Source organism: Lontra canadensis, unplaced genomic scaffold (assembly GCF_010015895.1).
Source record: "Lontra canadensis isolate GAN:19392208 unplaced genomic scaffold, GSC_riverotter_1.0 scaffold30, whole genome shotgun sequence".
Lineage (NCBI taxonomy): Eukaryota > Metazoa > Chordata > Mammalia > Carnivora > Mustelidae > Lontra > Lontra canadensis.
In genome coordinates, this window is record NW_022631024.1 from 16,454,594 (window position 1) to 16,479,457 (window position 24,864).

Consider the following 24,864-nt stretch of genomic DNA (forward strand, 5'->3'; position numbering starts at 1 on the left):
TTCTCTGCCAGTTATATTTGGTCTCGTTTTCTTTACTATTGCTTCCCCCTTTTTAATCCACATTATTACTATTTTCAGACTTGGAATTCATACACTTCTGGCTCTGGGTTCCTTATGAGGGAAACCAGAGGATGACTTAGACATTCAGAAACCGGTTGAGTTCCAAAGCTGTGGTCGTTCCAGCCACCTCTAGGGATATTGGGGAATCTTGTGAAATACTGACCTCGGGTCCCCCCAGCTATGCTCGTGCCCTCCTGTCTTCTGGATCTGCCCTCTGGATGGGTGATGAGGTTTGTGACTGATGCTCAGAGCCAAGGAGGCTGAGGGTGTGCACATGGGTGCACAGCCGTGTTCAGAAATGGTCCACTGAGGCAGTGTGTGGCAGACTGGTACAGCCCCTCCCTCCCAGCTGTTCAGTTCCTTTCCACCAAGTAGCTGCATGTTGCCTCTCCAGTCTGTATTTGTCCCTTTTCACTGCTTGCAGAGCAAGCCTAGGTTAGAAGGTCTGTGGGAAATGGCCTTTGACAACCAAGGACACCAGAGTGTGCTGTGTCATGTTCTGTGCTGAATGGGAAATGCAGACTTCCAGAAAGCCAGCTCTTCCTGCTTGAAAATGTGAGATGGACCCAAGAGATCACCTGGGACAGGGTGTTTCAATGTTGGGGCCAGGCACTGTCCCCTAGCCATGCCCTCTGTCAGGACCACCAGTGCATACTTGGCTAGTGATCTTCCAGGCGCATCTGACCTTGCTGTTCACCATTTCCCCACCCTGGCTGCGTGGCAGTGTCCCCAGGACCCTGTCTTCAGCATGTTATAAAGCCTTAGAGTGGAAATTTCTATGAAGGCTCTGTGTGGGTGACTTTCTTCCATTGTTTGAAGGGGATTCTGTACTCTAAGCTTTTGACCTCATGCCTTGCATAGTAAAAAGGGTTTGGGTTTTTGTTCTTGAGGGTTGTTTTGTTTTTGTTCCCTTTTGCTTTTAGTTTGGCCTTTCCTCTTTGTCTTTTCATGTAGACCAGATATTTGAAAGGGCAGACGATGGCTAAAGGTGTAATGTGCAGCTTGTTTATATATTTTTTGGTAAGCTTTTGCCTTGGATAGGAAATGGAATCATGGATTCAGCAGGCCATGGTGGCACACTCACCCTTTGCCCTTCCCTCCGGATCACTACCTATTGTTTCTCCTTTCAAATATGTGATTGTACTAGCTCTTTCCATATGAAAGAATTCTCCTTATTTAAATAAAAAAATTAAAAAAAAAAAGAAAAAGAAAAAGCCCTAAAGCTGAACATGCTTTCTCAGGCTGTGTGTCCCTCGATTTTCTGTTGTCATTTGATGAGAGAGATGGAAGGATTTTTAGGGACATCTTATGTGGAAATCGGGAGTGACTTGGCTGAAATGCTTTAAAGCAGGGTGGGGGAGAGAAGGGATTAAAACCTATAGATAAAGGTTAATATTCCAAATGGGTAAGTGTTAGTGCCCATCCTTTCCCCTGGTGGGTGATATCAAGGTGTGCAGGACATCTGCCTGCCCTTTGCCCTCTCCCTACTTCCCCGTAGAATTGGGCATGTCAGAGGAGAAAGCATCTGATTTGTTATGGTTTATTTTTTTAATTTTTAAGTAAGCGTCTGACCCTAAGATCAAGAGTTGCGTGCTTTACCAACTGAGCCAGCCAGGCTCAGTTGTGTGAGCCATTTTATGCTTTGTCGTGGTTTTTGTTTGTTTTTGCCACTTCTTAGTGACCCTTATCTTTTGCTGGGAAGAGAGGCTTATGCTGCACTTTGGGGTAGGAAAGAGGAATGCTCCAGTCGGGAAGTGAGAGATCAAGCTCTTGGGTTTGAGTCCCAGCGGTGAATGTCGGGTCTGCCCCCAACCACCCCAGCTGCATGACTTGGGAGAACACTTCACCCCCCTGGAATCACAACTGTAAAATGCCGATTTAACAGTACCTAACCTCCTGGGGTAGTGTGGACTCAAAGAGGTCATGGGCACCAGTTAAGAATATAGGAGGCTTCTAAATCACCCCTGCATAGAACACCTTCCATGAGGAAAGACTCTGCAGTTTCCTCCAGCGCCTCTTGACTGTAGGGAAGAACAGGGACCTGGGCACCGGCTGTCTCAGCTCTAGCGGCCAAACCCGTTCCCTGGATTCACTGCCAGGGACAGGGGGTTCCCGGAACTTCAGGAGTCAGCCAGCCTCACTGCTCCGGGGGCCCAGGGAGTCCCCGGCCTCAGGCGGGGTGAGCTCCAGCTCCCTCCCTCTCCACAGCCTTGGGCGAGGCACGGGTAAGTCAGAAGTAACCCCACATTCTCCACCGGTGTCCTCTAACGCTGGCTTGACCAACATTCGCGGGGAAGAGAGATGGTTCGCGAACCACCACCATTGTAGTTCTTAACCTTGCAATACCCATCCGTGAGATGAACACACATACACGAGAGGACCGGGAAGGGGAAAACTGGGGACAAGGTTGGCCGTAGGTTGGCCGTCCTGCCCCGCCAGCGGGGGACCGAAGAGCGGCGGCGGGGGGAGGCAGGGGGGCGAGGGAGCACGAGGAGCGGTGGGCCGGGGTCCGGGGGAGCCTTGCGCAGTGCGACAGAGCCCGAGGGAGCCTGGGCAGGGGGCGGGGAAGCGGCGGCAGCACCGACCCCGCCCGCCCTCCCTGCGCACGAGCGCTCCCGCGGGCCCCGGGCAGACCCCCGCACGCGAGCTGCTCGCCGGACTGCACTGCGATGCACACGGCTAAGACCCAACCGTCTCGTTTTTTTAAAAACACTGGAGCGTCCAGCGGCCACGGGGCTCCTGAAGCACTAAAGCTGTCAACGGCGCACTACAGAGGCGGTCTCTGCGCGGTTTCGGACCCGGAGGGCCCCGGCGGCGCACGCGCGGCGCTCTGGCCCAGGGCGCACGCGCGCCGCTCCCGCAGAGGGCTCCGCAGGCCCGGCGAGTCGAGCGTCGAGCAGGCGGTACGTGGGCGGCGCAGAGTGCCGAGCAGTCTCGCCCCGGCGCGCGACCAGAAGCCCTAACGGTGGGCGCCCCCCGCCCCCCGGTCGGCGGATCCGAGGCGGGGTCGGACGCGGGGAGCAGCTCTGCGGGAACTCGACGAAAAGAGAGTACGTTTGAGGCGCCGGGGACGAGCGCCCAGTTGAGACCCGAGAGTCGGCGCGGGCCGCGCGTGCGCGGCTTGCGGACGACCTGGGGCGGGGGCGTCGGCGTCCGGCCGGACAGGGGGCGGGGCCGAGGGCAGGTGCGCCCCGGGAGAGAGGGGGGCGCCCGGCAGGTGCAGGCTTGGGAGAGGAGGGAGTGCTCCGGGGCGAATGAAACCTGCGGGAAGGTGCAGCCCGAGAGAGAAAGGGAATGCCTGGAAGAGGAGTGGGGGCCTCCCAGGGCCCTTGAGGTCTCTGCAGAGGCGGGGACCGCCACAGGCCAGATGCAGCTTTGTTTGGTGCGAGAAGGGGCGCCCAGCGAAGACAAGTGGCGCTCAAGGGAAGATGACGCCTCAGGGAGGAAACGGGGGCTTCTGGGTACAGACGCACCCTCGGGGTGAGAAGTGGGGCGCCCAGGTGATGGGCTGCAGCAGGGAGCGGGGTGGGGGAGCACTAGCGGCAGATGAGGAGCCTTCTGGGGCCCAGGTTGGCGAGGCCCGGGGGCTTCCCTAATAAGCAGCTCCTCTCCGGGAAGCGCTCAGGGGGTGGTCGCGGAGTGGCTTGTTGAGTGAGTGACTGTTCAGTCCTGAGGCGCCCGAGTTCTCACCTTAGGTGACTGCTGGTGTCCTCCGGACTTTCTCCCAAGGACCACCCGCCCCCCCCACCCCAACGCCTGGTTCTTCGCGGTGCACCTGAGAGCTGCGGTGGCTGCCGAGCTCTTCCGCGAATCTGTGAGCTTCTGGTTGCTGCTGCTTTACCGATGCCGTCTCTGTCCTTCTCCAGGGCATCCTCCAGGACCTGCTTCTCTACACAATGTTGGGATTTTTGGAGCGCCCTGTGGTGGTGACGGCTGACATCAATTTGAACGTTGTGGCTCTGACTGCAGTGGGGTTACTGAGCCGCCTGTGGCAGCTCGCCTATCCAAGGGCTGTGGTGTAAGTCAGACAACCCCATTCAGGACGGACTGGAAACTGTGATGTGTTCATGCGCTGGGGACCGAAAGTGCCCTTCTGAACAGCAGAAGCAAGAGAGTGGAATTCCGGGCTTCTCAGTGATGGGTCTTTTGGGCAGAGGAGAGGACAGTGGGTCCTCAGGGCGGCACATGCTGAGTCCACCTGTCACATTTGCCCTGTAGTTCTCTAGCAGGTGGAATGTGGCCCCTGAAACAGGTGCAGCAGCCGTAGGTACCCATTTAAAATCAGGGGTAGAGGATCGATGGGTTTGGAACTGAGTCTCCATTGACCTTCGAGCGTGTTGCTCTAAGGAGCAATGACGGCCGGTGGTATGACGGGGCCACTTGCTGTCTGGCTAACGTGTGTTCAGAGAAGAACACACATTGTGGAACCCATTAAACATACACAAAAGTAGGGAGAATAGTATACCCCCCCCACGTGTTCATCACTCAGCTTCAGTGGACTTTTTTGAGGCAAGTCATAAGCAGCATGTTTCAGTAATTTGGTATCTTTCTAAAAAATGAGAACTTAAAAATAAACTGTATTAACGTTGTCACGCCTAAGAAATTGACAGCAATATTGACGATATCCTTGGATATCCCCAACTGTCTGAAAACAGTTGCAGTTGGTTTCTGCATGTCCCCCCATGACCCCTGCCCCTGGTTACCAGGTGTGATTCTGACCCTTAGTCACAGACGCAGCCCCGGGTCTGGGAGGCCTCTCAGTAGACAACCTGCTCGCACGTCCCTCAGTGGACCTGGGGAGGGTGATTTGAGTCTGTGTAGGGCAGACACCTGAGTATATGGCTGTTGTCGGCGAGTTTTCCCTCCTGTCCTTGTGGATGCATGGCGCTGTGCCGCTGTCTGAATATTTGGGGACAAGGTGCAGGTGCAGTCAAATGAGCACTCACGTTGTTTGGAAACAGGAATACATTTACCCTCCACCTGTGCTGGGGCATCCGCTTCTAGTGTCTATCACGCCTGTTTGCTTTGTAGCTTTGATGAAGTGTATTACGGGCAGTACATCTCCTTCTACATGAAGCGGATCTTCTTTCTCGACGGCAGTGGACCACCATTTGGCCACATGCTGCTGGCCTTAGGAGGTAGGATTCGTTAGCAAGAGAAGTAGCCATTTATTTTTTTTTAATTTTTATTCTTTAAAGATTTTATTTATTTGACAGATCACAAGTAGGCAGAGAGAGAGGGAGAAGCAGGCTCCCCACTGAGCAGAGAGCCCGATGCAGGGCTCGATCCCAGGACCCTGGGAAGGCAGAGGCTTTAACCGACTGAGCCACCCAGGCGCCCCTAGAAGTAGCCCTTTAAAACTCATAAGTGAGGGGCTCCCGGCTGGCTCAGTTGGTGGAGCGCGTGACTCTTGATCTCAAGGTTGTGAGTTCAGGCCTCACGTTGGGTGTAAAGATTATTTTAAAATAAATTAATAAATAAAGCCTATTTACAACATCTAAATAAATAAGTAAAATTGTGGTAATTTGTTTAAGAAATCATTAAACTCGTAAGTGGAATTTCTTGAGGGCAGAAACTGTGTCTAATTAGTCATCAGTGTTTCCCTGTGGCTGTCAGGGTTTGGTACTCCCCAACTCTTGCTGCTTGGGGTAGTTTCTGACTTGTCTTTTGTTTCAGGTTATTTAGGAGGATTTGATGGTAACTTTCTGTGGAACAGGATCGGAGCAGGTAATAGGTCATTTTCACGTCCCTTGTGACTTTGGAATATTAGGATGGAGAGGAAGGGCTTTCCTAGGGATTAACAACCGTGGTTTATTAATCCGTCCAGCGTATGATGAATTCGGTACACGTGGAAGGCTTTTGAAAGGCCTGGCGAACATCTTAGTGTATAATCACGGCACCTACTTTGTCCTCGGTTTTCGGGCCATGGGGCAGTGTCTGTGTGTGGCATCTGTCGCAGTTATCTTTTCTCCATGGAAGTTTTGTCTCTTGCCTCAGTGTTTTGGGGAAAAGGCAGGGCAGATTTATAAACGAGTAAAGCACTAACTACTTTCAGAGTCATGAGGCATTATTTGCATGCCCGATGAGTGCGAGGCTCTGACTGCACACGGCCAAGGTCAAGGCTTTTATCCGCAACTTACACACGCCCTTCTGACATGGTGCCTAGTTTGGCAAACTTGCATTTTGGGATCTGTGAACGTGACTCCATGTTTGAAAACACACCTGCTGCGCAGGAAGGTGGTGCGTGCCCCGTGTGGTCAGCTCCGCTGTGGTTGCTTTTCCAGAATACAGCAGCAACGTGCCCGTGTGGTCTTTGCGCCTGCTGCCGGCCCTCACCGGGGCTCTGTTGGTGCCCATGGCCTACCAGATCCTGCTGGAGCTTGGCTTTTCTCATTGCGCCGCCACGGGGGCCGCTCTGCTGATACTTATCGGTGAGACCCAGGCCTCTGCCTGCTCTGGTGCCGCTCAGGGAAGCCCCCCAACATTGGCCCCAGTTATGTCACAGCGTGCAGCCCAGGAGAGCTCGTGGGTTTAGTAGATGTGCCCCCGCAGGGTCTCCTCCACAGGATGGAAGGAAGTGTGCCCAGTCTGCCCAGATTTGACTCTGGGAGGACTCCGTGGCCCTCCTCCCAGGGTGTGGGCTGGCGGAACTGTGTGGTCGGACTTGTGAAGCTGCATACATCCACGTACCACAAAGTTGGCATTCCTTTTGTACATGACAAGGATAAAGACTCAGAAAGGTTCTGTGACTTGCCCAAGGTCACACAGGTCTTGCTAGGTGTGGTTCACACCTCAGAACTCGCTTCTGTGGTTCTGGAGCCCATCTCCTCCAGCCACCCAATCCTGAACTTCCCATGGCCACGTTCTGTGGCCTGTAGAGGGTGTCCTTTCTGTGGGTGCTCCCATCTCCCTGTGTCTGCCCTTGCTCCCTGACAGCTGACATACGTGTCCTCTTTCTAACAGAGAACGCTCTCATCACTCAGGCAAGGCTCATGCTTTTGGAGTCAGTGTTGATATTTTTCAACCTGTTGGCTGTGCTGTCCTACCTGAAGTTTGCCAACTCCCAAAAACAGAGGTATGCAGCAGGGGGCACGCCCTTCCTAGTTAACGAGAGGGAAGAGTCTGGGTGGTTTGTTGACCTGAAAGGGTCTGATGCCTTTTCGTTTGGGGGAGCCGTTTGTGGACTTTATGTCTTTCGTCTTCAAGACTGGCCCCTGGCTCCTGACTTCACAAATACATTCTCATTTTTGTGTAATTTTTTTTTAAGATTATTTATTTGAGAGAGAGAGCAGAGTGAGCAAGAGAGAGCATGAGCAGGGGGAGCCGCAGAGGGGGAGGGAGAAACAGGCTCCCCACTGAGCAGGGAACCTGACGTGCGGCTCAAACCCAGGACCCTGAGATCATGACCTGAGCCAAAGTCAGCCACTTAGCCGATGCAGTCACCCAGGCGCCTCTCACTTCTGTTTAATTTAAACTAACTGGGAAAATGTTCTGGCCAAAAAGAAAAAAATTCTGCTGGGACTGAGATTTGAGAGACGACGGTGCGTTTTTCTCGTCGTGGAGCTCAGGACGGCCCACTGATCCCAAGAGCTCTGAGGGGAGCTCCCCCTCGGGCAGTGTCTCGTGATCCGTTCCCAGCTGTGCTCTTCTGCTTTGACCCCAGGCCCTTCTCCCTGCGCTGGTGGTTTTGGCTGACGCTCACCGGAATGGCCTGTTCCTGTGCAGTGGGGTGAGTCTGGGCTGCGGGCCTCAGGCAGCCTTGGCCGTCTCCTGGCTCTGTGCCTTGTTGGAATGATTTCTCCTTGGGTTTTTTCAGCGTCAAATATGTGGGTGTCTTCACGTACCTGCTAGTGCTCGCAGTGGCCGGCGTCCATGCCTGGCACCTGATCGGAGACCGGACTCTGTCACATGTAGGTGCCCCGTGGAATGGGGCGAGTGGCCGTCCCGGGGTGGGCAGAGGTCGGTGTGATGTGAGCGTCTGGGGAGAAAGTCTTCTCCAGAAGACAGGCTTTGTGAGCCTCTGGCCAGAGGCTGTGGGAAGCCTGGAGCTCTGCTGCCTGCTCCTCCGGGCCTGCCTGTCCGGAGAGCGCACCTTCCCGAGCGGCCAGACGTGACCTGTCCTCTGTTTGGCGGCAGGTCCGTGTGCTCTGTCACCTGCTTGCCCGAGTGGCAGCGCTGCTGGTCATCCCGGCCCTCATGTACTTGTTGTTCTTCTACGTCCACTTGACTCTGGTCTACCGTTCCGGGCCCCACGACCAGATCATGTCCAGTGCTTTCCAGGCCAGCCTGGAGGTAAGGAGGGGCACCACGGCCGCCTCGGAGAGGGGATAAGACTAGACTCGGGGTTTTCTTTTTTCTTTTCTTTTTTTTTTTTTTGAGAGAGAGCAAGAGCATGAGCAGAGGGAGAGGGAGAAGCAGACTCCCCACGGAGCAGGGATCCCGATGCGGGACTCAATCCCAGGATCCTGGAATCATGACCTGAGCCGAAGGCAGACACTTAACCGACTGAGCCACCCAGGCGCCCCTGGACTCTGAGTTTCTTATGTAAACACTGTCAGGTGTTAGGGGGGAAAACCAAATCAAGACATGAAGAAGCCGCTTTAGTTTTTCTAAACAAGCTGTGCGTGTGTGGACAGCGTGGAAACAGGCGATGGGTCAGCTCTTCAGTGTGTCCTGCCTGAGGACATGGCAAAGTCCCACAGACGCAGGGCAGGTGCCCACACGTCACAGGACAAGCTCGGCTCTGGCGTGCCTTCCTGCTGGCTCTGCAGAGACCGTGAAACATACCAGCTGGGGGTGGTGAGGACGGGAGAGTCCAATGGGACCCACTCCTGACACCCAGGCGTGTGTGTTTGGGCAAATTTCTTAGCTCATCCAAGTGCTCGTCTTCTCACCTTTTTTTTTTTTTTTTTAAAGATTTATTTATTTGAGGGGAGCCTGGGCAGTTCAGTTTTTGGTGTCGGCCTTCCTGCTCGGCGGGAAGCCTGCTTCTCCCTCTCCCTCCGCCCCTGCTTGTGTTCCTTCTCCTGCTCTCTCTCTGTGTCAAATAAATAATAAAATCTTAAAAAAAAAAAAAAGATTTATTTATTTGACAGAGGACACAAGCAGGGACAGAGGGAGAGGGAGAATGTCTAGCAGGCTTCCCACTGAGTGCAGAGCCCATCGTGGGGCTCGATCCCAGGACCCTGAGATCACAACTTGAGCCGAAACACAAGAGTTGGACACCTGACCCACTGAGCCACCCAGGGAGCCCTTTTTTTTTTTCTTCTTTAAAGATTTATTTACTTGAGAGAGTCTCACCTTTCAAACGGACAGGGTTGCACTTCCCGGAGGATGCCTGTGGCACTAAGCGAAGGGCTGCGTGGAGGGATAGGAGTAGGTCCCGTGTCCTCATGCTCGTTCTGTGACACAACGACGACTGCCACCACCCGAATACGCCCCCCGCCCGGAGGTGTGTCTGTCCAGACGCGCTCTTGCTCACGGCCCCTCTTGCTTTTGTCTCAGGGCGGCCTAGCTCGGATCACGCAGGGCCAGCCCCTGGAGGTGGCCTACGGCTCCCAGGTCACTCTGAAGAACGTCTTCGGCAAACCCGTGCCCTGCTGGCTCCACTCCCACCAGAGCACCTACCCCATGATGTAAGGAGGGCGACCATTGTAAACCGAAGGTCGTAACATGTTTGGCTTTTTCACGCTTCTGCTGTTACCAGCTTTGACTCGAAATGAAATTTCCGAGAAGGACGTTGAGCTCTCGGATTCTGACTATCGACGAACCTTGTCATTTCTGTGTGTGGAACAGAGGGACTCGGGGGCAGAAGGCTCTTCTGCCTCGGGGGCTGTCCCACACCGGCTGCTTGACGTGCACGCTGGGCGCGTCCTCCTGTCCCTCTCGGCCACGCTTACACGTCTCCTCCTCGTTTCCCCCCGGGCGCCTTGCGGGGCGGCGTCGGCGGGAACCTGGCGAGCAAGGCTGATGGCGGCGCCCAGCGGACACGGGGTTGTGTCGGGTCCTTCTCACAGATACGAGAACGGCCGAGGCAGCTCACACCAGCAGCAGGTGACCTGTTACCCGTTCAAAGACGTCAACAACTGGTGGATCGTGAAGGATCCCGGGAGGTGCGTGCGGGCGCTGGGACTCCAGGGCGGGGCTCCCCTCGTGGCCCCCTCTCCGTGGCCGCTTCCTCCGTGGAAGCTTCGAGAGCAGCTGCGTGCTGCTGAGCCCGCGGCCGGGGGTTGAACGCTTCCTCAGGGAACTGCTCCGCGCCCCGCCCAGTGTCTCCCCGGGGGCTTCCCAAGCTCTCTGCCAGCACCTCCTGTGCTCCCCACGGCATTCCCTTGCCCAGGCCTCACGGATGGAGGCCTCCCTTGTCCCCCTGCCCCGTCCAGTCCGGCAGCCCGTCCGTGGACGTCCTGCAGACGAGGTCCCGAACCATCCTGGCCTCTGTCTCTACCCGCTGCGTCTCCCCCAGCGGTCTCCTGCTCCAGTTCTCGCTGCCGCACGTGGGCTTTTAAAATGTCACTCATGGCAGATCACGGTCGTGCCGAAACCCTTCCTAGCTTCTGTCGTCCCTCCGGGGCCACCCAGGGCCATCCAGACCCCTGACGGTGGCCTGCAGTGCCTGGCCTCTGTCCTGCCTTGTGCCGGGGGCTCCTTTTTTTTTTTTTTTAAGATTTTATTTGTATATTTGACAGAGAGAGAGAGAGAGGTAACACAAGCAGAGGGAGAAGGAGAAGCAGGCTTGAGGAGCAGGGAGCCCGATGTGGGGCTCAATCCCAGGACCCTGGGATCATGACCTGAGCCCAAGGCCGATGCTTAACGACTCAGCCACCCAGGCAGCCCTAGCCAGCTTTTTCTTAAAACCTGACTGTTGCTCCTCTGGGAGGCTGCCTTGACCGCCAGCCTCTGGTCACGGGCACGTTGGCATCCCGGTACCCGTTGTGGCGCAGCCGGGGCAGCTGCTGGGTTGGCCGCTTGCTGCAGCCCTGTGAGGCGGTTGGCCGTGCCTGGCTGCTCCACCGCGCCCACCACCCCCCTGCTGGCCTTCGGGGTGCGTGCATGGGGCGCGGAGACAAGGGAGGCCCCCCGACTGACGGGCCGGCTCTCCGTGTCCGCAGGCATCCGCTGGTGGTGAGCAGCCCGCCGCGGCCCGTGCGGCACGGGGACGTAGTACAGCTGGTCCATGGCATGACCACCCGCTTCCTCAACACGTGAGTGCCCACCGTCCGCCCTCTCCGTGCCTCTCGGGTCGGCTGCCCACTGCCCCACTGCCCCCACGCCAGTGTCTGGCTCCCTCAGGATGGCCCCGCGCTGTAGCCTGCACTCAGTGTGATGGTGCCCCCCGGTGATGGTGATGACAGCGCACGGAGGGGTGGGGGGCACGGGGCTTAGCAGGGGAGCCCGCAGACCCCGGGGCCGCCCTGGACCCTGCAGTGGGAGGTGGCCGGGGGCGGGGGGTGCTTCGAAAGACAGGTGAGGGAGAGCACGGGAAGGCTTCCCACGTAGAACCAAGCGCTCCACTTCCCTGAAGTTGAATGGCTTAAAGTATGTGTGAGTTCAAGAAGCGTTGGGATCCGGCCACGTAAGGTCCAGATGGTCCCTGCGTTTCGGTGCTCAGCCCTTTCCTGACTTGACCCGAGCAGTCTCTGCAAACCAGCGTGCCCGGTCTCCTCTCTTCCTACCTCCACCCAGCTTCTCCGGTCATCTCCCGGCTTCTCACGCCTCCCAGATGGTGCCTCGAGACCCTGTCTCCCCCTGCAGGCTCCTGGCCTCTGGCCCGCTTCTCCCTGGAAGAAGCCACCGCTTCAGCCGCGGCCCCGGCTGCTTCTCTTCCTTCTGCTCCCACCTTGGCCCAGTCGAGGCCTGATCTTGTGCTGTCAGGGCCGGTGCCCTGATCTCCTGCCTCCCCACCCCTACCCCCCACCACAGGTGGTGCCCCGTGAGCCCACACCGTCCACTGGCCTGGCCTCACTTCTCGGCCAGAAGCCTTCCAATGACTCCCACCGCGCGGCCGTCACGTTCAGAATAACGTCGCCACTTCTCCCTGGCCGTGGGCCCCTCGGGATCCAGCCCCTGGTGACTCCCGGGATCACTTCACTGCAGTCCCCCTGGCCTCCCTGCTGTCCCCAGATGACTGACCGCGGCACCCTTGAGACCTTTACACCTGCTCTCTGCCTGGGATGTTCTTGGACTCCCATCCCCCGTGGTCCGCTCGCTGTGGTCACGCGTCAGCTGAAATGTCGCCTCCTCAAAGCCTTTCCCAGGCGCTCCTGCTCTCTTGGTTTTGTTGGTGGCGCCCCACAGCCTGGCACTCTTGGCCGTGCGCACGAAGGTCTGCCTTCTCCGGGTGCGAGGGAGGGCCGTGTCCTCCGGAGTGCCTGGCGCAAAGGAGGATAAAGCGTGAGAACCACACAGATGAGGGAGGTGGTTTCTTTCTGGACGTTGGAGGTCGCCGCACCTGAGGGCGTCTCATCCCCCCGCGGTGTTCCTAGTCCCGCAACCATTTCCCAGACTGGCTTTGTCGCCCATGGTGGAGTGGCGACACCCGTGCGGCCTGGGCTGCTGTCCGTCAGACCCCGCATCTGGGTACTTCTCCCCAGGGGAAGGGCTGCCGTCAGTCTCGTGATCCGCAAGCCTCAGACGGTGCCCTTCGAGGCGTAGTGATGGGCTGGGTGAGGAGCCCCCTCCACAGCACGTTGTGTTTTCCAGGCACGACGTGGCAGCGCCCCTGAGCCCCCACTCGCAGGAGGTCTCCTGCTACGTGGACTACAACATCTCCATGCCCTCCCAGAACCTCTGGCGACTGGTGAGTCCCAGCCAGAAACCCCTCCGTGGCCATCAGGAATGTGTCTGTTCAAAAGCGCCCTTTAGAGTCACTGATTCAGATGTAAAATTAGTGATTTTTAGCCCTATAAAATGCCCCAGGTGTTTTGGTGGAAAGGGAGACGTCTCCATGGGAGGGACGAGCTGGCTGAGCAGGTGGTCTGTGCTCCGTGCTGGCCATGTGGCTCTCGGGGCCCTGCCAGGTGAAGGTGCCCTTGGCCTTGGCGGCCTCTCCAGACTCAAGACAGGTCATGGATGCACAGGGTCGGGCCTCCCCAGCCACCCTCCGTTGACCACAGGAGCCTCTCTCGTTGAGCCTCGTCTGGTATGAAGGAACACCCTGGCCGTAGGGTTTCTCTGGGGACAGCTGGGGCTCTGACCGGGCCTCTGAGCATCCAGGGACACGGGCTGCCCCCTTCCAGAGTCCCTCTCCAGGGCTGCACGCAGCCTGCTGGAAACGGCGGCAGGAAGAGACAGTTGTGTCCCCGGGTCCTTGCGCCACTGTGAGTTCAAAGACGTGCTCAAAAACGGTTTTAGTCCCGTGTGCACGCTAATCCCCGGGGGCGGGGGTCTCTCCCTAACGAGAGGCAGGCTCTCCTTCCAGCTCCGACTGCAGCAGCCGCCCGCCGAGCACCGGTCTCCCGCCCTCTGTTCTGGGCTCGCAGGTGTGACTGGCAGGGCGTGCTGGGTGCCGTGCCACTGACAGGCCCTCCCTGTGGAGCCAGGGGCTTCAGGGCTGCCGTGTGTGTGTGTGTGTGTGTGTGAGCAGCGTCCCTCCGTCCCCCGCTCGCCTTCTTGGTGCTGCACGTGTCTGCCTACCTTCTGCTTCTCCCTCCTCCCTTCGTCTGTTCCCATGGGATGGGAGCGCTCTGCACCCAGGCCCCGTCACTGGGAGGCCTCCTGGTGGACCTTCTCCTAGGGGCCCACCTATTGCCCTTCTACCAGGCCTTAGACAGCTAATGGCCAAGCCCCCTCCTCCCCCGTTCCCGCCGGCAGCACCTTCACCCCCACATGCCCACATGTCCAGGGACTGTGGCTCATGCAGCAAGGAGGGAGGGCGGCCGACACGGGGTGTACCGTCAGCCCGGCCTCTCCCTGCTCCCGCAGAGCCCTTGGGTCCTCCCGTCCTCCCTGACAGCCACACGCCTGCACGGGTCACCACGGGGCTGCGATAAGATATAAGGCCAAGTGCTCTCACGATGTTAGTGGTTCCATTACCTGCCAGCAGCCCCCGCGCCCCGCTGAGGACACCTCAGGGACCATCTCAGCCCTCGCCTGAGCCGTCTGTGCATTTGCACGAGCGAGAAGGCCGAGCCTGGGGGCCTCTCGACTGCAGCAGAGCAGTGTGCCCCCCGGCCCGGCCAGGGGCTTGCTGCGTGGGTGTTGGGAGCAAGGTCGGGGCACCATCCTGTTAGCTCCCTGGAGCTTGGTCCCTTGTCTCAGCATCGTTGTTTGGTAATCGGTGCTCACTTGACAGGTCAGGAAATCGGGGAAAGAACGAGATCATTGACAGGACCTGCTTTTACAGGACATCGTGAACCGAGAATCCGACACGGAGGTTTGGAAGACCATCTTGTCCGAGGTCCGCCTGGTGCACGTGAACACCTCTGCGGTCCTGAAGGTAAAGGGGAGTTGGGTTTGGCTCACCTGTCTCGGCTGGGGGCGGCTCATGACACAGTTTACCGGACCCTCCGGGCTGGACGGACTCTTCACGGGCAGGACGCCCGGCTAAAGCCTTTGCCGTGTTACACGCACACGGCAGGGGCAGGACTCTGACTTCTCAGACTGAATCCTGACGTGGCGAGTGCACAGGAGAGGCTGCCGCCCTTGGCGGCTGTGGACAGAGTGACCTGGTGGCAGGGTGGTGGGGATGAGCAGGGGCCCCGGGCCTGCGCGTCACCCCGTCTCCCCCGCAACCCAATGTTTCGCTAGCTGAGCGGGGCCCACCTCCCAGACTGGGGGTTCCGGCAGCTGGAGGTCGTCGGGGAGAAGCTGTCCCGCGGCTACCACGAGAGCATGGTGTGGAACGTGGAGGAGCACCGATACGGCAAAAGTGAGTCTGGCCCGCAGGCTTCCTGCTGCTTTAACGAGACACCCTCCCTGCCCCCCACCATGGGCTCGGGTTCACTCGGGGACCGGACGCCATGCGCGCTCCCTGCTGAGCCAAGCCCTGAACAAGCCAGCTGTCGCTCTGAGGTAGCGCCCGGGGGCGGTGCAAGCTGAGCCTTTCGAGTGGAAAGATCCGGATTTGACGGGGCTCCCGCAGATGGCCGGGAAGGCCAAGCGGAGCGATGCCGTGGGCTGTCAGAGAAGAGGGACGTGGGCTTTTCTCCAAGCGGTGAGCCCCTGACCTTCTGCTGTGTGTCGTGCCAGGCCAGGAGCAGAAGGAGAGGGAGCTGGAGCTGCACTCGCCCGCCCAGATGGACGTCAGCAGGAACCTGAGCTTCATGGCCAGGTTCCTGGAGCTGCAGGTGACCAGCAGGGGTGGCCCGGCTCTACCTGGGGTGCTGGCTCCTCGCCAGAGGGCGCGCTGTGCTTGGGAGCGCTGCGCCCTTCCCGTCGTCTTCCTTCAGCTGGGGCCTGGCTGAGCAGGAAGGGTTCCTGTGTCTCGGCCGTAAGTGGTCGAGGCCACACGGTCGGCCCCGGGCCTGTGGCCTTGCGGGCAGGAACAGCCAGGGACCAGGCAGTGTATCCTTGTACCCACGGCCAGAGTATGCTCGGAGCCCCCCACGGTCAGGTCAGAGTGGCCCGAGGTCAACATGACGGAGCCCTAGCGACATCAGAATCAGAAACTAGGGGTCCTGAATCTAAAAGTGTCCTTAGCACCAAGTTCAGTCCCTTCCCCCCACAGACAGGGTGACGGGGGCCTCGGGGTAGGACCTTAGCGCCGCGTGTGCTGGGTGGTCCAGGTGAACGTGAAAGGGACACCCCAGGCCCTCAGCCAGGCCCCCGAGCGAGGGCGGCTCTGGCTATGAGCGCGACTCCGGCCTCTGGCTCCTTGCAGTGGAGGATGCTGATGGTGAAGAACGACGACTCAGAGCACAAGTACAGCTCCTCGCCGCTGGACTGGGTCACCCTGGACACCAGCATCGCGTACTGGCTGCACCCCAGGACCAGTGTACGCAGGCGCGTGGGCAGGCGGCGGGCGGGGCGGTCGCTCAGGGCTCCTCGGGCGTGGAGAGCAGCCGCTGCCTCCTGTGCGGGCCTGGCTCGGTGCGGGGCCTCCTGCGGGGCCAGCGCTCGCGTCAGCCGCGGGGGTGAGGTCCTGGCACGCTGCACGTTGGAGGAAACCAGGCTCCACTGCCTTTGTGGGAGCGTGTTGCTCCCCGTTTTCTGAGAAGAGCGGCTTTTAAAGTACTCCCGCGCGGTCCCGCACAGAGCACGCGCGGCCGAGCCCACCCGTGCTCTGTGCACATCTGTGCTGTCCCTTCTCACGCTGTAGGAGGAGCAGCCGGGAGCCGGCACCCCGAGCTCCAAACACCTCCCAAATGAGTTCACGCTGAAAACGCTCCCCTTCGTCCTCCTCAGCGTGGAGACGAGCGGCCACGTGCTGTGAAGCGGGGTCCTTAGCTCCGCGTGGTCCCGGGTCACCCTCTGCGGGGCGCTGTTGTCAGAGCAGGGGTGGTGGCCTCTCCGGGTCGCATTGCTGCTTCCCGCCCTTCCTGCAGCAGAGGCTGCGGTTCCAGCCTGTGCCCGGGTTTTGGCTGCAGGCCGGCGGGCATGAGGGCGTTGTCGGGGCCGGGTCCCTCTGAGCGGCCGGTGGCTGACGTGGTCCCCTGTGCCCTCAGGCCCAGATCCACCTGCTTGGGAACGTCGTGATCTGGGCCTCGGCCGGCCTTGCCACAGCGGTCTACGTGCTGCTCTTCCTCTGGTACCTGCTTAGACGCCGAAGGTGCATCTGGGACCTGTCCGAGGGTCAGTGCGTCTCACTCCTGGTGACAGCCGGCCTCACCAGCAACCTGGGCCTTAAGGCGATCTCCTTGTTTCTTCGTGGAAGGGGCTTAAATCTATCTTTTTAAGAAGATTTTATTTATTTCACACAGAGAAAGACACAAGAGAGGGAACACCAGCAGGGGCAGAGGGAGAAGGGGAAGCAGGCTCCCGTCGAGCAGGGAGCCCCATATGGGGCTCGATCCCAGGACCCCGGGATCATGACCCGAGCCAAAGGCAGATGCTGAGCCCCCCAGGCGCCCTGTGTTCTGTCTCCCTAGAGATAAAATGTTGCAGTTGAGGATCCCACGTTGTGTTAGAGGCTCGTGCAGGGAAATGCAGGGGCCAGGCAGGAATGGCCCTCTCCCCAGGATGTGAGCCCCGCCTCAGTGTTTGCTTGCTCGGGGATGGCGGATGGCACGGAGTGGTCAGCAGGCCCTGAGTGACTCGGGTGCGGGTGGTTTGCGTAACAGAAACTGCTGCGGACTGTCTTGAAACAGACAAGGGCAGGGGGAGCCCCGAAGGCCTCAGCAGTGTGGCAGCGTCCCCAGTCTTCCCGCTGACCACTGCCCCAGGGGGAGGGCGGGTCCCCAAATACAGCACCTCCCAGCTCCGGCTCCTGAGAGTCCAACCTGCCTGCCTGTGATCCTGGAGGAGCCGGGGCCCCGGGGGGCGGGTATGGCTCTGGGGGTCGGGATGGTGAGGGCCCCACAGGAAGTACAGGAGGTTCTTGGGACATCGTTCTTTCTCCAGAGATCACGGGAAGGGTTGGGGGGTGGGGAACGGAGAGCGTGTATACCTTAAAGATGAGGAAGGCAGCTCGTGGGAGTAGCGGAGAGCCTTTGCACGCGGGGCCCAGGTCAGCAGCGCTGGCTCAGGGCAGCCTCTCCCCCCCGCAGATTGCTGGCTGCGCTGGGTGCTGGCCGGGGCTCTGTGTGCGGGCGGCTGGGCGGTGAACTACCTCCCCTTCTTCCTGATGGAGAAGACGCTCTTCCTCTACCACTACCTCCCCGCGCTCACCTTCCAGATCCTCCTGCTCCCTGTGGTCCTGCAGCACGTTGCCGACCACCTGTGCAGGTACAGGGCCTCAGCGGCTGTGCCCCCCAGGGCTCCAGGTCCAGGGGTGTCCCAAGGGAGGACTTCGGGTGGTGTGGGAAGGGTTGGGGGCACCACGGGAGGCAGGTGTGGCCGGCTGCGAGGGGCGAACAATGGGGACACGGGCGGGGTCTCACGGTGTGCGATGGAGCAGAACCACAGCGAGTTCTGGAAGCGGGGCCAGAGGGCGTGGACTCGGTGTTTTGGGGGGTCGGGAGCTGCACAGCCTCTCAGGAGGGCTGTGGTTCAGTCATGCTGGGAATGGGGACGCTGCTCCAGCGCCGGAGCGTAGATGGGAGACTCCGGAACATGCACGAGGAGGGGGTCATGTCCAGTGCCTGGGGCAGGGAGTGAGAAGGAAGGACAGGCTGTCCAGGGGGCCCGGTGCGCCTCATGGTGAGGAAGAGCCCTGTGCCCGCGTCCAGGTCCCCTCTCCTGAGGAGCGTCTTCGGCAGCCTGGTGGTGGCGTGGTACTCCTGCGCCTGTCACGTGTTCAACACGCTGCGCCCACTCACCTACGGGGACAGGTCCCTCTCGCCCGGCGAACTCAAGGCCCTTCGCTGGAAAGACAGCTGGGACATTCTGATCCGAAAATACTAGCAGGATGCGTGGGCAGTGAACATCTGGACTGGGGTTGGGCAGGAAGGGCTGTCATCGAGAACCGTGTGCGTCTTTGACAGAAGAGCCCAGGCCGGGCTATGGTGTCCCGTTCTCCAGACGGTTGATGATGGTTTGTTTTGAGCCGAGTTTCTGCTTTCCAGGCAACAAAGAACATGCCCGAGGCGTGTACTGGCGCCTCCGGGCCCCCTGAGCTAGGGCGCAGTGAGTGGCTGGCTGGCGTGGGCCTCGTGAGGGAGCAGCAGCAGGAGGGGAGCGGGCCACGATGGGGAGAGTTAGGGTCAAAGCAGCCAAGGCCCCAGGCCTGTGAAGCTGCAGCCGCCTCCGCCTCGTCCCCAGCGAGGCCTCGAGGTACCGGCCCGCATCCTGTCCATGCCAAACGAGGTATTGAAGGACGGGCCCCGGACTCCGGCCACTGCAGCAGAGACCCTGGGACCCCTCACTGCTGCTGACATAGCGGGGGCACACGGGCCAGCAGCGCCACCGGCACGCTGAGCCTCGTGTCCCCCACAGGTACCCCCACCCTGAATTTGCCTTCTGTGTACAATTAAAAAGGGACACACTGGCACTGGCATTTGGTATTATTTATTGATTCTCCAAAAGGGCACAGTAAGCTGGACGAGACTATCACACGGTCATCAGAGCAGCCACGGCCAAGCTCAGCTGGGGTCCTGTCTGTGTAGCTACACTCAGTGCTTGATGGAAGGAAACCGGGAGCGTCCGTGCAGCTTAGCCCGTGGCCAGGGGAAGGCGTCACTTCTACACAAACAGAAGGGAAGACAAGCCAGGACGACTCCGGCCATAGGCATAGGATGTGGGGTGTGTGCGAGGAGACTGGCTGGCATTGGATGCTGGATCCTGGATGGGGCCCCAGGTGGCTCCTGAGCAGGACGGCGTGGAGACACGGGGCGCACCAGCCTGCCCCCCGCCCCACCTGTGGAGCCGGGCTCGGCCTGGGTGAGCACGTGTCGTCTCCTGTGTTGGCTGCTGGTTAAGGAAAGGCTTGTTCCCAGGGCTCCTTCCTTGGCGCACAGCCCAGGAGGAAGGAAAGCTCTCTGGCTCCTTAGCAGGGGGTGTGCCCTGCTGGATCGCACCCCATGGCGGGGGGGTGGGGAGCACGAAACTCAGTTACTGGGTCACAACTCACATGGGAGAATAAATAACGAAACAGTCACACATGTAACACCTAGAGAAGGAAGTACTCTTTCCTCGACCTGTTTCCGTCGCGCGTGCGTGGGAACCGGACCATCCTAGAGAGTCCCTCTCGCCGTGGGTTCCTGTCAGACACACGCTTGGACGGCCACAGCAGCCATGCCATGTGCTCCGTGTTCCCAAGGGACGTGACCGGCTCACCACACGTTCCGGAGCATTTCTCAGTAACTTGGACTTTTAACCCTTTAATGTGCGGAAGCAGGTGAAGATGTCAAGAGGGCATGCCAACATCCTGTCGAGTGTGACAGGTGCAGCGAGGACCACCGCGATCCCCGCCCATCCTGTCCGTACCCTGTGGCGCCCAGAGGAAGCTGTGGTGGCGTTTAGAGGGGCGGGTGGGCGGGTATCTCTGGGCCCAACCCTGAACACAGTCTGTCAGGGGTCCTGCCCAGGAGGCTGAGCACCCCACTCCTCAGTGGGGTCTGCTGCTGGACTCCAAGTGCGATCGCTTGCCAGCGGTCAGCACCCCAGGACGGTCTCCCGGCTCAGGAAATGTCCTCTTGTAGCTCCGCCCATTGGACCCTCGCTGCCATTTGCAGAGGTCGCCGCTCAGGATGTCCTGGATATGCTGCACGATCAGGTTGATGGCCACTGTGGCAGAGACAGCGCGCTCAGCCCGTCCGCCCCCTCGACGCCTTGAGGCCAGGCTCGGGCTGCCACCGGTTTCCCTGGGCCACCCAGCCCCGCAGCGGCCCGGGCGCCAAGAGCACAGGCCTTCCCGCCGAGGCTTTGTGGCGGTGCCCGGAGTCTCGGCAGACAGAGAAGCGCTTGGCGGGAAGGAGCACGGTAACATGGCCTGGCCCGTCTGTGGGGGGTCTTGGTTCACCAAGAGCCCAGAGAAAAGATACTTCCTGCTATGGCACGAGTCCCCGTCAACATAACGGTCTGTTTCCAGCCTCACTGAGCTGTAACTGACAAGCAAGGCGGGGCCATTTTCGCTGTCCAACGTGTTAAACAGATTTTTAAAGTATTCTCTGGATCTGTGCAATACATGTACGTGGACGGGAACCCTCATCACTTCACTGTGACCACCAGGACCGGGCAGGGCCTGCCCCAGGGCCCAGGGCGGTGGACTGGGGAGTCGGGGCAGCCGTCAGGCCTGGTTCTTACCCATGTTGTCGACCCCTCGAGGGATTATCACGTCTGCGTACTTCTTGGTCTGCAAGGCAAAAAGCAGATCTCAGAAGCTCTGTCCCTCCGAGGACTTCTGGTTGTTCGACACCAGACTCAACGGCAGGAGAGCGGCCGTGGGGGGCGTGGCGGGGACCGGGGTGTGGCAGATGGGGGCTGGGACTTGGGTGTTAGGCAGGTGCCAGAGGCAGGAGGAGTGGCTGAGGCATTGAGAAGACACACGTTCCTCTCCGGGCGTCTCTGAAATGCTCGTGCATTTTCCGGGGAACGCCACTGTGGGAAGAGGTCCCTGAGCCACGTGACCCGCGGCATCCTTCTGCCACACGTGACCCGCTTCCTCTGGAACCAGGAACCCTTCTGCGAGAAGCCCAGATAGGGAGCAAGGAAGGTCGTGGCACACTCCCTGGCTGGCACGTGCAAAGCCCTCCACGCTACCTGTCCCCGTGCTAACACCTGCTCCCTGCCGGGTGCTCTGCCAGGTCAGGGCAGGGACAGAGACACCAGGAGGAACCCGGCCACCGAGGAGGGACCCCAGCCAGGTGTTGCTAAGAGGGACACACCCCAAGCAGGCCGAGCAGAGGGAGAGGAAAAGGAAGCCGTCTGAGCTGCGGGACAGCCCCGCGGACCGTTCTGTGTGGTGGGCATGTAGACATGGGCCAAGTCCTGGGGCAGCGGTGTCTGCAGGCTGTGGGGACCCACGGAAGCCGTAAGCACAAAGAGGGCTAGGCTGGCTTCACGGGAGGCGCTCACTGTGGGGTGCAGAAGAGCTGAGGAAGGTCATACTATAGGGGCGAGGGAGGGACACGGTCACCCTGGCCAGACTCAGGGTATGGCTGCACATAAGGGGAGCGGGAAGTTCAAGGACGGTGCTGGGGCGCAGCCTCCACATAGGGTCACCTGGTGGCAGTGGGTGTCCACACTTTTCCCATTAACTACCTGCTCTGCCAAATGCCTTTCCTTCTTTGAGTAACAGAGAGTGTGATTATCAATTTACTTTTCTCACCAATTTCCAGGTGCTTTGGAGAACACAAACGTAAAATAAGGTTCTCTTCCACCAGCAGCAGACAGAACTCATCTGTCTACTCAGCACAAGAGGGGATCCCGGCTCCGTTTCCTTTGCGCCATATTTTACTTTTAAGAAGCAACATGTTAAGTTTCCCTTTCAAACTACTGATAAGTCCCATCCAGTAGGAGCTGGAAAGTGGAGAGAAAGGGGAAGGCCTGAAGCAGGAGGAGAGGAGCTGCATGGAGCTGTGGGGCCGAGGGGCTCTTGCAGGCAGAGGAAGGGATCCGCACAGACAATGCTTTTAGAGCGGAGAAGAGTCCCTGCGAGGAGGTCTAACGAGCTAACTTCTCCCTTCGTAAGACCCTGCTCCCCCACAATTCAGCTCTCACGGTACAGGGCGCCAGGGGTCCTCTTGAAAAGGGAGAAAAGGAGGTTCCCAAACAAGCAGGAGGGGTACCGGCAGGCAGAACTCCTCGAAGGCTGGTTTGACGAAGGTGGTGTACTGGGTCAGGATCTGCTCCAGGTCCCTCCCGCGCTGCACGTCCCGGAGAACTGAGGCAGGAGGAGTACGGCAGTCAGGACTCGCGGCTGGCCTCAGCCAACGGCAGAGAGAGGCCTGCGTCCGCCTTACCTCTTCTTGACAGCCTGACGTCAGAGTCCGTGTCCACAAAAAGGCGCAGGTGGAACATGTCCCGGACCTCCTGACTGTAGAACACCAGGATGCCCTCGAACAGGACCACGTCTGCGGGGTAGACCACCGTGGTCTCTGCTAACCTGGGAGGCGAGACCAGGATACGGGCCCTGCTGGAGCTACGGGATCTGGGAGCCCGGGCACAGATGGCTCTGGTCCCCAGGTGTGGACCACCTGGAGGGGGACAGATGACAGCGGGAGACAGGAGTATGCCCAGAAACCAACAGGGCCAGGCTGATGCAGGGCCACCTGCGGACCCCACGGGGGGCGTGCTAGCTGGCCCCCCTGCACACGGTTCCTCTCCCAGGAACCACCTTGCTCACCTTGAATGGGTCACAAAATCATAAGTTGGGACCTCGACAGTTTTGCCCTCCACGATGTTTTTCAGAGTCCTGTGCATCAAATCGTTATCAAAAGCATCTGCAGGGACGGAACAAAAGGCAGGACTCTCCAGGCATCCTTGTGCTGGGGATGGGAGCCAACTTCCTCTGCCTGGGGGGCGGGCAGCCACAGCTGGGTGCTCACGGTACCTGCGGCCTCGGGAACATCTGGACTAGGCCCCACCCCGACAGTTTACATTTGCAGGCTGCTGTCCCACACAGAAGTTAGACCCGGGGATTTCCTGATCGGCCAGCACTGGGAGGCAGGTGGGTTAGGTATCTGCTTCTATTTCTGGGAAATAACCACCGACCAAGGCTGCTTATGCCTTCCTCCCGCTGGGAGCCAGCCATAGGGTGGGATCTAGCGGTGGCAGGCAAGGGCAGGCTGGCTCTCTCCTCTCATCTGTTGACCCCATTTGCACCTGAGCAATACAGACACAGCCCTCTCATTTAGCCGCTGCTTGCCCTGCTACCCTCTCAAGGCCTTTGCCCCAGGGCAGGACCCCACACAGCAGGAAGGTGGGGGATTTCTCCATGACCAAAATCTTGGCATAGCAATGGTCCCCAAGGCTCCACGGAAGCAAAGACTTCTGACTGGCTCCAAATGAGGGAGCCAGCAGCTCCTGCTGGGCCGTCTGGGGCGCAGAGAATGAGACAAAGTCCTTCTGACTTAAACACACAGCCTGCTCCGGCTCAGACTACTCAGAAATGTCATGGAACCACTGGGGTCTCTCTGCATCGCCGGCCGACCCGGCCGACCCGGGAGCCAGTCCCCTTGGTCTGTCCTCCCTCCCGCCCTCCCCTTAGGGTCTTCAGCTGCACCTGGGTGGTCGAAATTGTATTGTCCCTTCAACGCCTTGGCCTTCTGTTCTGGGGTCAGGACCTTGTAGAACCTGTCTTGACTCAGGATGACCAGCTTCCGCTGCCGGTGGTCCACTTCGTTCTGGCCCAGCAGCTCCATGATCTTCTCACACACAGTGGACTGGGAATACAGACAGGATTCCCGCCTGGACCTGCTCCCGCCACGGGGCGGCCTCAGGAGACCCTGACCCACCCGCCCGCGGAGGCTTGCCCACCAGGCCAGCGACAGGTGGGGCTGGCCTTGGGGGAAGGCCGCAGGGAGGGTGCGAGGAGCCGGAGGGCAAGCGCCCCAGGCCCTGCCTGCACCCCGGCCTGGCCCACCACAGCCGCAGCCCCCTCGCCCCTCCACCCCAGGCCCCGGAGGGGGCGCCTCGGCAACCAGGAGCCGGGGGTCTCTTCGCCGGCTGGAGGCCGGATCGGCCCGCCCGGAGTCTCCGAGGGCCGGGGGTCGAGGTGGCACACGCAGGCCCCGCCGGGCCACCCAGCCCCTTACCTTCCCGCTCGCGGTGCCGCCGCTCACCCCGATCAGGAAGGGCCGGTGATGAGGGCGGTCCGCCTCCGGCGCGGCGCCCTCGCAGTCGCCGCCTCCAGCCGAAGCCATCCCCGGCTCCGCTGGCTCGCATCGGGTTCTTGGCTCCCGCCGCCTCCCCGAACCAGCCAGCCCGCCCGCCCCCGCGCGAAGGTCGGAGACGCCCCCCGGAGCTCCACTTCCGGGAGGCGCGCGGCGCGGCGTGGGGAGCGCGCGGGGCACGGCGGGAGTTGTAGTCCGAGGGGACCGAGGACACTGCGCCTGCGCGAGGCGGGCCGGCTCCCCTGCGGCCAGGTTGCGCACAGCCCTCTGGTGCTGCGGGTTTGCTGCACCTGCGTAGCGCCTCTGGCTGCAGGAGTCTCTAGATGGGTGGCAGCCTCCATCCGCGCCCCCTACGTAGCAGCGTCGGCGACGATCCCACCCCAGAGACTGCGGAGCCCGCAAGTCAGCATTCTGAGCCCAGAGTCGGAAACTTAACCGACTTTACAGCCTCGTGGCCGTCACCCCCGAGCGCGGTCTGCCTTCAGCATCTGTT

At 59.9% G+C, this 24,864-nt stretch overlaps 2 protein-coding genes and 1 pseudogene across 4 annotated transcripts; 1 reads left to right on the forward strand and 2 right to left on the reverse strand.

Annotated features, from left to right (window-relative positions):
* Positions 1–472: 472 nt before the first annotated feature.
* LOC116872693 lies at positions 473–1,217 on the reverse strand (annotated as a pseudogene).
* Positions 1,218–3,240: 2,023 nt separating this feature from the next.
* Positions 3,241–18,526, forward strand: POMT1 (protein O-mannosyltransferase 1). 2 transcript variants are annotated; one of them, XM_032866112.1, is made up of 20 exons: positions 3,241–3,521; positions 3,927–4,078; positions 5,092–5,198; positions 5,737–5,787; positions 6,345–6,491; positions 7,024–7,135; positions 7,724–7,789; positions 7,877–7,970; positions 8,197–8,352; positions 9,565–9,695; positions 10,077–10,172; positions 11,172–11,264; positions 12,763–12,859; positions 14,405–14,497; positions 14,809–14,929; positions 15,250–15,347; positions 15,881–15,994; positions 16,665–16,791; positions 17,706–17,883; positions 18,327–18,526. In XM_032866112.1, the coding sequence occupies exons 1-20, from the start codon at positions 3,315–3,317 to the stop codon at positions 18,499–18,501; spliced, it is 2,415 nt and encodes an 804-aa protein (XP_032722003.1). In that variant the 5' UTR covers positions 3,241–3,314; the 3' UTR covers positions 18,502–18,526. The 2 variants fall into 2 exon arrangements, with proteins under 2 accessions (XP_032722003.1, XP_032722004.1); XM_032866113.1 differs by lacking the exons at positions 3,241–3,521; positions 3,927–4,078; positions 5,092–5,198; positions 5,737–5,787 and having other exon boundaries at positions 6,403–6,491; positions 7,044–7,135.
* Positions 18,527–19,810: 1,284 nt separating this feature from the next.
* UCK1 (uridine-cytidine kinase 1) lies at positions 19,811–24,505 on the reverse strand. 2 transcript variants are annotated; one of them, XM_032866114.1, is made up of 7 exons: positions 24,294–24,502; positions 23,762–23,921; positions 22,883–22,979; positions 22,500–22,642; positions 22,326–22,420; positions 20,842–20,890; positions 19,811–20,322 (listed from the first exon to the last, which is right to left on the reverse strand). In XM_032866114.1, the coding sequence occupies exons 1-7, from the start codon at positions 24,399–24,401 to the stop codon at positions 20,144–20,146; spliced, it is 831 nt and encodes a 276-aa protein (XP_032722005.1). In that variant the 5' UTR covers positions 24,402–24,502; the 3' UTR covers positions 19,811–20,143. The 2 variants fall into 2 exon arrangements, with proteins under 2 accessions (XP_032722005.1, XP_032722006.1); XM_032866115.1 differs by having other exon boundaries at positions 20,209–20,322; positions 22,258–22,420; positions 24,294–24,505.
* Between the last annotated feature and the right edge of the window lie 359 nt (positions 24,506–24,864).

Excerpts from the sequence above, each read along its gene's own strand:
- POMT1 (XM_032866112.1), top strand. The coding sequence starts at position 3,315 with ATGAAACCTGCGGGAAGGTGCAGCCCGAGAGAGAAAGGGAATGCCTGG. Across the intron at positions 6,492-7,023 it reads CGCTCTGCTGATACTTATCG|AGAACGCTCTCATCACTCAG; the intron begins GTGAGACCCAGG and ends TCTTTCTAACAG. Across the intron at positions 9,696-10,076 it reads CAGAGCACCTACCCCATGAT|ATACGAGAACGGCCGAGGCA; the intron begins GTAAGGAGGGCG and ends TCCTTCTCACAG.
- UCK1 (XM_032866114.1), bottom strand. The coding sequence starts at position 24,401 with ATGGCTTCGGCTGGAGGCGGCGACTGCGAGGGCGCCGCGCCGGAGGCG. Across the intron at positions 22,980-23,761 it reads ATACAATTTCGACCACCCAG|ATGCTTTTGATAACGATTTG; the intron begins GTGCAGCTGAAG and ends CCGTCCCTGCAG. Across the intron at positions 20,891-22,325 it reads TCGAGGAGTTCTGCCTGCCG|ACCAAGAAGTACGCAGACGT; the intron begins GTACCCCTCCTG and ends TTTGCCTTGCAG.